Here is a 12,156-nt window from a genome sequence, read left to right on the forward strand (position 1 = left end):
AGATGTCGGGGCGGGTGTGTCTGAGCCTTCCAGGGACTAGGCAGTGTTTGGACGGAGTCTGAGGGCCTCACATGCCACACGAAAGGTGGTGGGGCCTCTCTCCCCTCAGCCTGGGACTCCAGGGTGGAGAAGCGCCTCCCTCAGACTTCGCTGGGCAGGGCCTGGCCTCCCCTCTCAGACCAGCCCTCTCCCCCATACTCTGCCTCCCTACACAGGTTGCCAACCTGGGCCGAGCCATCCACTCGCAGCTCTGCTCTGTCCGCATCCCCCAAGCCAAGGAAAATGCCCTGCACGCCATCACCCTGCTAGCCCGGAACCACACGCCAGAGTTGGTGGCCACCTTCCTGGACTTCTCCATACCCCTGGACAGGTGCCCGCCCCCCCCCTCACTGCCCCCACTGCCCACCCTCCAGCCTCCCACAGGCAGGGGATGGGGCATCCACCTCCAGCTCTGCCCTCCTGCCTGCCCCCTCCCAGCCCACAGGGAGCCTCACAGGTCTGCGCCCAGGGAGGGAGCCCACGTCCCCTTTCATTTCTCGCACATCTCCTGAGGCAGGCTCTGGGGAGGCACAGCCCACCCCTCGTGCGAGCCCCGCCCCAGCCTGAGTCACCTGTCACCTCATGGGGGAAGTGCCCAGGACCTGAGGTGCGCCTGGCAAGACCCCAGCCAACACCAAAGGCTTGCCGTCCTTCCAGATCCTCCAAAGACCTCTCCTTCCTCCCCCACCCCCAGTGGTCAGGTGGGGCTGGCTTTCTCATGAAACCCTCGGAGCCCCGAGTCTGGAGGCGGGCTAGGGTCTTCTTCCTCCCACAAACCTCAGCTCTGAAGCCCAGGCGCTCTGTCTGTAACCCCAGCCGCACGCCCGCCAGGCACCTGGACTGCGTCATCCCTAGGTCCTTGCCGACGTTGCTCCCGACCACGGACACCAGCTCGCCCACCCACCCCCGTCTGAATCTTGGGGTTTTCCTTCAGCCCCACTTCCCAATGCCTGGATCTCCTCTCTCCCAGGAGTCCTGTCCTGCATCCTGCCTCAGCCGCCCACTCTCACGGTCATCAGCCTCTTGGCTCGGACACCTCCAGGCTGGAGCGTCCCCCCCCCGCCTCACGGCTTCCCTCTTCCAGCACCCCCGTGAGCCTCTGCCCTCCGCGGCCTCCGGTCCACCACCCACCCACCTCAGCGCCCCTCACGCACCCTCACCCCCTCCTTACCGGCATTAGTTACTCCCTGGACGTACCCCAAGCCCCTGATCCCCTCCGTCACACTCAGCCGGCAAAACCTCCCTCAGTTAGAGCTCCCCATTTTGAATCCCAGCCACACGCCTCTCTGCCTCACCCTGCCCCTTCCCTCTGCCGCCAACCTTTCTCCCAACCCACTGAGAAATCAGAAGCCCCCAGAAGGGAACTCCCACAAGCTCCCCGCGCCCGAGACTCATTTCCAGAAAGACTTCTGATTTCCATGTGGAAGGGTCGTTGTGTTTGTATAACTTCCAGTTTTTTTGCATTGGGATCAGAGAATGCCATTGTAGTGTTTCTGCCTTATTGGGACCTGCTGCCCTTTTGAACCGTCATGAATGTTCTACAGGCACTTGGGAAGAAGGTATGTCTTCTTCATCAGGTGGTGGCGTATGTATATCCACGGATGTGCCTGATGGACTGTGGTCGTCACTGATTTCACTGATGTCCCCTCTGCTCTGTCTTGTACTGAGAATGGCACGTTGAAGTCATTACTGATGCATTTCTATCCACGGCCCCTTCCGTGTCCTGCGGTTTTTCCGTCATACGTGGTTGTCATGTTTCTTGTGCAAACACATACCTTCCTGAGGAATCACGACTTGTTAGCATTGAGAAGTGCCCCGCCTTGTCACATTTAATGTGTCCCGGCCTCGAATTCCACCTTGTCGGTTCTCAGGACAACAGAAGCCCCTCTGCTTTCTTCGTTTGCCACTCTTGCCCGGTGTGTTTGTCACACACCAGTCATGTCTCATAAGTGAGGTAAATCCTTCCTTCACACTTATTCGCAGGACTGGTGTGTGGAGTCTCCGCTCTATCATAATACCCCACAGTTGTGTGCATGTTTTGTGGGCTCTATTACTTTCCTTTTCTACGGGTTGTGTATTCTTTGATCCTTAATGTTTTTAATTAAAGAAGAGGTGTATTTTCGCAGTGGTTGTCATGCTAGTGCTCCTGACCTATATTTTAACTCCCCCGTCCCTTGTTTTGTTGCTGAAGCTTTCATTGTGCATCTTCTGCCGGAGGCTCCTATAGTCCTCTCTGCACTGGACCAGACCCACCTCCGACAGACGGCTCCTGAGGGGCTCCTGTGTGCTTGAAGGACAACTTGGCTGGACATAAAATCCTTGGTTCACACTTGCTTTCATTGAGTATTTTTCAAATGCTGCTCAATTGTCGCCTTGCTTTGTTTTTGAAAAGTCTAATGATCATGATTTATTTTTTCGCCTTTGTCAAGATGTTTGCCTTTGTAAGAGGTCCTTCTTCCCGGATGCCTTGGACAGTGTTTGCTCACCTTTGAAATTGAACAGTTTTATTAAGAGATGTCTCCGAGTTGATCATTCTATGTTCATTCTCCCAGGGACCTGGTAGATCCTTTGAAGATGTAGATGTAGGCCTTCTGTCGTTGTTGTTTCTGGAAAGCTCTCTGGTGATAGCTTGAAACCTTCGTTCTGTTCCCCTGCTGCACCTGTCCTTCTGAGCTGCTAGGAATTCCAGTGCGGTTTCTGCCCATCCGGGACCTCCGGTACTTTCTGATCCTTTTCACGCCTTTTGCGGTCGGCTTTCTGCTTTTCCTCAATGCCCCTTAGCTTACATCTTATCATCCCTCTTGGGCAACTTGCATTTTTTTCCACTTCTGAGATAAGTTTGTCCTTTCTTCCACCTCTTTCCTGAACTCAGACAACCCGCTTTTCCTTTCTTCACAGAGGTTTTTTTTTTTTTTTCTTTTTTTGAAGTTATAATTCAAGGGGGCTTTGCCTGTCTCTGGGTGCTCGCTGGGCTCTGAGGAGCATCGCCGGAGTGCTGTCGGCACGGCGGCTGCTTTGGAGGGGAGCAGTTCCTCTTTGGTTGTGCACGGATTATTTTTTCTGTTTTGTTTTTTTGGGGGGTTTTTTGCAATAACTCGGTGGATCTGTTAATTTTGTTCCTGTTCCTATCAAACGCTGTTGGCATGTTTTATAGGATTTCAGGTTCAATGGCACCCTCTTCTGTTAGTAGAGCAAAGTCTAGAGGATTGACTAGATTCTTTGTCTTGGTTGCAGGTGAAAAGGTCATGTGTCCTCCAGCTGGGGGGTTGTTTTTTGGGGGGTTTTGGTTCTCTTTTCTCTCGCAGGGCCTTCCATTTTCCTCTTTCCCATTGTCTCTGTCACCACCCAATCCCCAAGGCCCCTGGTTCTTTTTCCCCTGTTTCTCTCCCCAGAGCTGTGCATCTTGGAGGCCACCCTTCCGACTGGACCCGCTCATCAGCCCCTTTCTCGTGGTCAGTGCTCTTTTTTTCTTCTTTCTCCCTCTTGTCAGGGTGGGGATGGACTTCGTCTTCCTGGAGGTGAGTGGTTCGACTCTGAGCCCTGTTTCTGGCTCCCGTCCCCTGTGCCCTGCCGTCTCTTCTGCCTCATCTGCCCCAGAGCCCCGGGTGGGCGGCGACGGGCGTTTCTCTTGTTTCCTTACAGTGATGTTGAAGTTTGGGCATCCTCTGAGGTCACAGTCTCTGTGCAATTTTGCTTTTCCCTCCCTCTTGCTCTGTGTGGTTTTTCAAGGAAACTTGAAGGGTGAGGACCCTGGAGGCCACCTTGTCTTCAGCTGCCCGGAAGTCTGTAGCTCACCTCAGTCTGCATTGCCGTTTATACCTTATTTCCTCCATCCTAAGAAGCACATTTTTCCTAGATGGGAATGCATTTTACATTGAGGGTGCTTTACCCCTGGATTTATGTGGGCTTCTCAGTTGCCCGGGGACACTGTTGGCCTGGGACCATGCCAGATCTAAAAGTCTGTGCCTGAGGATTTCTTTGAGCCACACTGGCGGTGTGAATTCAGACCCCAAAACAGGTTTTGTGATTCGGATTCTCGGGAGAAGGCCCTCCTTCCATCCAGCACTCCGACTGAGGCCAGCAAGCTTCCTGGCTTTTTCTTTCTGCAGCTGGGTGGGTTGGTTCTTATCATCCTTACATGGAACACAGGGCCCTTGAGGTCCCACCTCTGTGATGGGGGTAGCTTCCCACCTGGGATAATTTTTCTTTCTTTGAAGCACCTAAAACAATGTGCGTGCCCTAACGCTATGAACAGAATTGGGTAGTAGGTACCCTGCCGATAATCTTTTATGTTATGTGGCTTTTTCCCCTCAACAAGATGTGTTTACGATTCATTCCAATATGTTACATACAGCTAGAGTCCATTCCTTCTTGTTGCTGTTTAGTATCTCGTGAATGACGATCATCCTTTCTGCCACAGACACACATTTGGGTTGTCCCCTGCTTGGGTCTGTGACTAACGTGCCCTGACTTGCTCCCATGCGCCCCCGTGCGCATCAGCACTCCGTCTCCACTGGGAATGTGTTCAGCATGCAAACATCAGTGCCATAAACCTCTGCATGTACCCAACTTTAACAGACACACTGAATCGTTTTCCAAAGTGCTCGTGTCACCTCACACTCCCACCGGGGATATTTTTGAGAGTTTCTGTTGCTCCACATGTCATCCACACTTAGCCCCGACTTTCTAGCCACTCATCAAAATGTTAGCCAACCTGGTGGTATGAATCGCATTGCGACATTCATGTGCACATTCCTAACGAAATAACGGAGCGGAACTTTTGGCCATTGGAGTATCTTCTTTGGTGACCTCTTCGTCGAGGATCTCTTCCGATCCATCCTTCTACTGGGTTGTCCCTCTTTTTCTTATCCATTCTCAGGAATCCTTTATATAACCTGGACTCAAGGCTTTTGTTGATGGTGTGAAAAGCATCTCCTTGCACTCTGCAGCTTGTCTTTTCACTGCCTGAATGTGCGTTTTGATGAAAAGGAGTTCCAGGTTCAGTCCTTCCCACACGTGATCTTACAAAAGTTCTGGTGATTGCCTTTCGAACTCAGGTCTCCAGCCGCCCCGTAAGTGAGGCTGGTGTGGCCGCGAGGTTGGACTCCAGTTCTATGTAGCCACCAGCATCCTTCGGGGACAAGCCCGCCCCGTGCCTACAGCTCGCAGTGCTACCTGCCTCCTGGCCAAGTGCCCGTGGGCAGGGGTCTGTGTCTGGGCTCAGCAGTGCTCCGCTCGCCGGTCCCCGTGCTGACACCCACGGTCCTAATTCCTGTAGCATCATACACGTTCTCTGCACCTGATACAGAACGGCCTCCCGGCTCCCCCTACCTCAACACCTGCCCCGCTGCTCTCAGCCCTTCGCGTTTTGCATTTCTAAATGGCCTTACCCTTGGCTTGCCAAGTTTTCTTTCTTTTTCTCCCGTGTTTCTCTTTTACCCATTGACGGCGACTTTGTTGGGTCAGCCCTCAGCTGCACACCCCCGGCGTAGGCATAACCCTCAGCGTGTCACGCTGTCCATCATCACTATATGCGGGCCTGCCTGCCTTTGGTTCTTACAGCACTGGCTCCTTTTAGGGGATGAATACACGCCGGCGAGGCCGCTGCCCGCAAAAAGCTGGGATCCTGGTCATGACCTCCAGCTATGGACAGGGCTTAGCACTCTGTCTCCAGCCGCCGGCTCACCCCCCACCAAGGCTCATCACCCTCTTCATTTCCTTTTCACTTTATTGCAGCTAAACATATTCCTAAAGATATTCTCTTATAGTTTTTGCAATTGTATTGAAGAGTATGGTGTTGTGTGTCGTCTTTGGAGACTTCTTTCCTCTGGCCCAATATTAACACAGATTTTCAGATGTGGGTCGTCGGTCGTAACATAAATCCAGTAGCACCAGCTTTTCTTTCCTTAGTGATGCATCACGTGTCTCTTCCTGGCCCTTTTTTCTTAATTAATAGTCGTTCTTTTTTGGAGCAGTTTTATGTTTATAGAAGCATAGGCAGAGCTGCCCGCCCCACCGGTGTCGCCCCTGCTGGCACCCTGCATGGGGCGGTGTGTTTGCTCCAGCCAGAGGGCCGGTACTGATGCACCATCATTAACGAAAGCCCACGGCTAGGTAGGGCTCGCCCCTGGTGCTGTGCGTCCTGTGCGCTTGGACAGCGTGCAATGTGTCCACCGCTCACACGTCCTACAGAGTCGCGTCACTGCCAGAAAAAACCTTTGGTTCCCCCCAGACCCTCACAGCCACCGATCTTCTACCGTCTCCGTGGTTTCGCCTCTTCCAGAAGGTCATGGATTTGGAACTGTACAGCATGCAGCCTTTTGGACTGGCCTCTAGTCCTCAGCAATGTGCATTTCGGGTTCCTCCATGGCTTTTCCTGGCTCCCCCCCCCCGCCTCCCAGCTGCCCCTGCTCCGCCTCCTGCCAGTCCCTCCTGACTCCCCATCTCTCAACGCTCTAAATATCACCTATACAGACACCCCCCCGAGCACTCACCCCCGCCAGACGGCAGCGTGTGGACGTCCAGGAGGCATTCCACACTGGACACTCCCGGACCACGCCACTGGCTGTCCCCTGAAGCCTGTCCTCTTGCGGGCTTCCCCCTGCGGATGCCATCCACCCAGCTTCTCAAGCCAGGGTTCCTGGGGCCACCTGGGCTGTCCTCTCCACACCCAGGCCCACCCTCAGGGAGTCCTGCAGCTCCACCCACGCCCCTCCCCCGCCCCCTCCAGCCCATCAGGACATCACCGGCTCACACGGAGTCCCTGGCCACGTCCGCCCCCCCCTCCCAGCAGCCAGAGTGAGGCTTTAGAGACAGGTCGGACCATGTCTCTCCCCTGCTGTAGACCCTCAGTGGCCCCAGCTCATTCAAAGTCAAGGCAAAACCTTTACAGTAGCCAACAAGGTCGTGTGGCCTGGCCCCACGCACTGGCTGTCCTCCTCGCCCAGCCCCATTCTCTTCACCCCGACCTCACTGGCCCTTCTTGCTGGCCCTGAGAACACCAAGATCGGCTCTGTGTCAGGGCCAGAAGGTTCTCCCTCCCCCCACCCCCCAGAGCAGCGTGGCTCCCCACTTACCTCCACAGATCTTTCCTTGTGTCCCTTTTTGGTGAAGGCTTCCCAGCTGTCCCACTAAAAACTGACCACAGCCCAGATGCACCCGCCCACCGCCCCCCTCCCCTCTCCTCCCCTGCTTTATGCCCTTAGTCCCACACACCCTTGTTTGCTGGCTGAGTGGAACCGTAGGGGTCACTCCCACACAGGCAAGGACTTTACCGGTTCTGTCACTGCTCTGTCCCCAAGTTGGTTGCCCGCACGTGACACGGGGCTCAGCACCCACATGCCAACAGAGCAAAGGAGAAACCCAGGCCCCTGGGCACCCTTGCTCCTGCAGAAGCATGTCACCTAAGCCTCTCGAGTCAGGCTCTGCCCCCTGAGACCTGCCCACGGCACAGCCGTGATGACACAGCAGGGACTCGGCCCGGGTCCTTCTGACAACGGAGGCCCCGCTCTACAATCTCAGAGTCCCCGGAGCTGCTGTGCCCACCCAGCCCAGGGTCTGTCCTAAAGCTGGGGTGGGGGCTTATCCAGGCCCCCACTGTGGCCTCCCAGTCCCCACTCCTGCCCCTCCAGCCCCTTTCACCCAACCCTTGGCACCAAAGACCACAGAAAACAGAGAGCCATCAGGGTCACCGACATCTCAAGAACCCCAAAGCCCCCGCCTCCCCAGGACTCACAGGCCCATGTCCGTGGACCAAGTGGAAAGATCACAGGACCGGGCAGACCTGGCCTCTAGCCCCAGCTCCCCAGTCACAGGCAGGGCCCGATCAGTCCTCAGTTTCCCCATCTGCAAAATGAGCACGAGGACACTGTAAAGTTCTGTGTGTACTGCTGATGGGCCCACTTGACCCGGGGTGGGCCCGGGGGCTGGGCCCCAGCAAACCCAGGCTAGGAGCAGGCAGCCAGGGCAGGCCTCCAGACAGAGCTGCTGAGGGCTGAGTGGGTGCAGGCCCGGTGGGGAGGCGTGCTCTAAGCACGGGGAGCAATGGCAGATGTGGAGGCCCAGAGGCAAGAGAAGAGAACAGAGGACAGGGGTCAACTGCCTGTGTCCCTCAGTACTTAGGAGCCGTTGAGGGGGCAGAGAGTCTGAAGGTGGGGTGCGGGGAGGCTGGAGGACAGGCCCTGGAAGCGGGGAGGCCCAGGCACCTGGACCAGGGCGGCTGTCCCCTGTGCCCTACCTGTCCTGTGGGCCACACACACTCTTGTCCCTGCTGCCCACTCTCCCCTCCATGCTCTCCCCCACCCCAGCGGCTCCCCCAGCCAGGATCCCATGCGGGATCCAGCCCCGCCTCCTCCCTTGGCCCCTGAGGCCCTGGTGCAGCTGAGCCCGAGCCGGGCGGCCCTCACGACCCCTCTTTGCCTGCAGCCACGCCTTCCGCTTGTGGAGGGCCCTGGGGGCCGAGCAGCCCGTGAGCCGCCTGGTACTGGCCATGCTGCTGGCCTGGCTGCAGGAGCGGCCGCTGCCCGCCGGGACCAGAGACGGCAGCCGCCAGCCCAAGGATAAGCCCCGCCTGCGCTCGCTCGCCGTGAGTGTCCGCCGCCGCTCCCCGGCCGCCGCCCCAGCTGCCGCCGAGTGGGGGCTGGCCTCTCCTGCGCGTGTCCACACTGGTGGCATCGGGCGCAGCCTCGGGACGCCGGGCCCCAGGGAGGGGCAGCCCCGTGTCCAGGCCGTGGAAGCCCACCCACAGGGGGCCTCCGAGGCTGCGGGGCAGGGGTTGACCGCACAGGCCCAGCCCCCCACTTCCTGGCCGAGGGCTCTGGACTGCTACAGAGCCTGTCCCCCCCTCCAAGAAGTGGGACAGTGGCGGTCCTGCAGGGCTGGACCAGGCATATGGCGCGTACCCAGGATGCAGGACTCATTGGGTGGGTGGCCTCGGAGCACAGGGGCTTCGGGAAACAGGTTCCGGCAGAGGAAGAGTGTGGGGGCGCCTGGGGTTGTAGATTTTGGAGGAATCTTGAGGCTGCCTCCTGCCTCCTGTAGGAACCCCCGCCCAAGCCAGCTCTCCTCCCTGCAAGGCCCCAGGAACAGGGGCTCACGTCCTAACACGGCCACACCTGTCCTTGGCTGGACTCTGATGAGGCAGGAGCTGTGGCCCGAGCCCATTTTCTCCCAGGCTGAGACCCACACCCCCCACCCCAGAGCCCCCCAGACACGCCGCTACCTGAGCACAGGTGTGCGGTGGCTGAACACAGCAGCAGAGGGGAGCTCCACCCCGTGTCTGTGCCCGGCCCTCTGTCCTTCCCCTGAGCACCCCACCCCCCCACTGCTGCTGGCCCTTCCTTTCGGAAACCACACAGCAGCATGAGGCCAGCAGGGGGCCTTCTCTGTGTCCCGCCACACCCCAAGCCCTGGCCTGCCCTTGTCATGACTGCCCAGTGCTGTCCCCCACCCCAAGAACATTCTGGACCGAATGCTCCGATGGGCACAGGAAGCTCGGAGCAGCTGTCGGGTAGCCCTGCCTTCCGGGGTCATGTGTGCCCCCCCCCCCGGCTGTCACTCATTAGAGACCTCTGTGCTGCCGTCCCATGGGGAGCACAGACCCATGCAGCCTTGTCGCTAGGCCATGGATCAGGGGCTGGACACGGGTGGACTGCAGACAGAATGGGCCGGTGGGGGCACTGTCCCGGGCGCTGCTGGGATGGAGGGCACAGGCCCTCAAGTGGGTCCAGGGAGGGAGCCGAGAGGGCCAGGGCCCCCCGAGGGACATCTCAGAGATATGGCCCCGGTCCCAGAGGCTGTGACAGGAGGAAGACGCAGGTCAGATGTGCCCCTGCCCCCGACAGGCCATGAACACCCTGCATGAGCTGCAGTTTGCCCGGGAGTTCAAGAAGGCGGTGCGGGAGGCCTACCCCGAGCTGCTCCTGGCCCTCCTCACCCAGATGCACTACATCTTGGAGCTGAACCTGCCGGATGAGCCCCAGCCTGGCCAGAAGGCCCCCGAGGCGGCCATGTCCAGCCTGCAGAGGTAAGCCTGGAGCGCAGGCTCCACCTGCAGGGACGTGGACAAAGATGGGTATTAGCTTCCTAATGCCGGTAGCACCCGGCGGCTCACGGATGCATGCGCCTGCAGTCTCGGCTCTGGAAGCTCGAGTCCAAGTGCAAGGTGTCAGCAGGGCTGCGCTCCCTCTGAAGCCTGTAGGGGAGGACGCTCCCGGCTTCTTCCTCTCCCCGTGCTCCCTGGCCTGCCGACGTTGCTGCCCCCTCTGCCTCCCTCCTCACCTGCTGCTCTCCCCTGCGTGTCTCTGTGCCGGTTCCCCTTTCATATAAGGACACCAGTCATACTGGATTAGGGCCAACCTACTGGCCTCATCCTAACTCGATTCCAGCTGCAAAGACCCTGTTTCCAAATAAGGGCACATTCACAGGTACAGGGTTTAGGACTCGGGCATAGCTTTTGGTGGGACACGAGTCAACCCCCGAACACCATGATGGCCAGTGCAGCAGTCAGCACGGAGGGACTCAGGGCAGGCATGGGGTCTGTTCCCAGGCTCCCCGAGGTCACTTGGCAGCAGAGACACTCAGTGCCTGCTAGCATGTGAGGACTTCACGGAACAGCCCTCGCCATCTTCCCTGAATGTGGTCCTTGCAGGAATTTCGTGAGATGAATGTTGTCTTCCCCACTGTACACGTAAGGAAACCGAGGCTCAGAGAGGGTTAGAGGCTTTCCCCAAGACACACAGCATGCCCATGAGTTGCTGAGCTAGAGTCTGTGGAATGGCAGGGCGGGGCCCTGGCCACTGCTGAGCCCCTCTGGGTCCCCTTGTACATAGCTCTGACTCTGGTGCATTTTTGCCCTGACGTGACAGTTGCGGCCTCTGCCCCCCCCCCCCGCCGCCCCGCTGTGCAGCATGGACGGGACCATGTGTAGGAAGGTCCGCACCCAGCTATATTCGGCCACTGGCCAGGCTGGCTGTCTTGCCCTCCCTCCACGCCCAGTCATGTCTTGAGAAATCCGACAAGCTAGTGTTTAAAAAACGCTGGGGCTGACTCTTCATTTGTTTGTATTATGACGTGCTTCACGTAATTGGTCAGTTATAAGAACTCTACCCAAGGCGTGTCACTGGAAAAAAATGTCTCTTCTCATATTGCTTCTGAATTCAAATGTGCATAAAGTTCCTTTTTTATTCAGATCAACCATGCAAACTGCATGAATCTTCCCTAATAAGCTAATAAAAATGTTCTCCTCCCAGAACGTACGTAGGAGGGCTTGGAGGGAGCTGCAGTGAACCACCTCCCTCCATCTGCCCCCCCCAGCCCTGCGCCTACCCGCATGGGCCCAGCCTCCCTGCTCCCCTGCCCCCCTCCTCCCCCCACCCCCAGCCCGCTCACCTGCCTCCACGCTGCAGCCCAGATGCCATTCAAAACATGTCCATGGCCCCAGGCCTCCCTGCCCTCCCCACCTAATTCAGAAAGAGCCAGATCCTTTCAGTGACCCAAAGGCCCCTCTCCCTCTGGCTCCCTGTTGCCTCCAGGACCCCATTTGCTGCCACATACCCCTCGCTCACACGGTCTGCTCCGGCCTCAGAGGTCTCCCTGCTCTTCCTTAAACCCAGCATGTTCCTACCTCAACACCTTTGCACTTCCTGCCCCCTCTTCCTGGAATGCTCGGCCCCCAGATAGCCTCACCTCCTGTGAGTCCCTCAAAACACCTAAAATAGTGGTCCTACTCCCATGCTGCCGTTCCCTTCCCAAGGCCAGCACCGCCAACTCTTACCTGCACCCTGTGGAATGGGAACTCCCAGGGAGCACAGGTGTCCGTCCGTCTCACTGCGGCTCCCACGGAGAGCACAGGTGTCCGTCCGTCTCATTGGGGCTCCCATGGAGAGCACAGGTGTCCGTCCGTCTCATTGGGGCTCCCACGGAGAGCACAGGTGTCCGTCCGTCTCACTGCGGCTCCCACGGAGAGCACAGGTGTCCGTCCGTCTCACTGCGGCTCCCACGGAGAGCACAGGTGTCCGTCCGTCTCACTGCGGCTCCCACGGAGAGCACAGGTGTCCGTCCGTCTCACTGGGGCTCCCACGGAGAGCACAGGTGTCCGTCTGTCTCACTAGGCCACTT

At 57.9% G+C, this 12,156-nt stretch overlaps 1 protein-coding gene across 1 annotated transcript in view; it reads left to right on the forward strand.

Annotated features, from left to right (window-relative positions):
* LOC114211125 (maestro heat-like repeat family member 5) overlaps positions 1 to 12,156 on the forward strand; it is a 69,345-nt gene that overhangs the window by 43,384 nt on the left and 13,805 nt on the right. The window contains exons 19-21 of the mRNA XM_088023087.1: positions 216 to 370; positions 8,464 to 8,623; positions 9,882 to 10,048. Coding sequence (XP_087879213.1) covers positions 216 to 370; positions 8,464 to 8,623; positions 9,882 to 10,048 — 482 coding nt within the window. The remainder of the gene's footprint in view (positions 1 to 215; positions 371 to 8,463; positions 8,624 to 9,881; positions 10,049 to 12,156) is intronic.

Source organism: Eumetopias jubatus, unplaced genomic scaffold, assembly GCF_037043125.1.
Source record: "Eumetopias jubatus isolate StellerSeaLion01/CBP00866 unplaced genomic scaffold, mEumJub1_p1.0 scaffold_4, whole genome shotgun sequence".
Classification (NCBI taxonomy): Eukaryota; Metazoa; Chordata; class Mammalia; order Carnivora; family Otariidae; genus Eumetopias; species Eumetopias jubatus.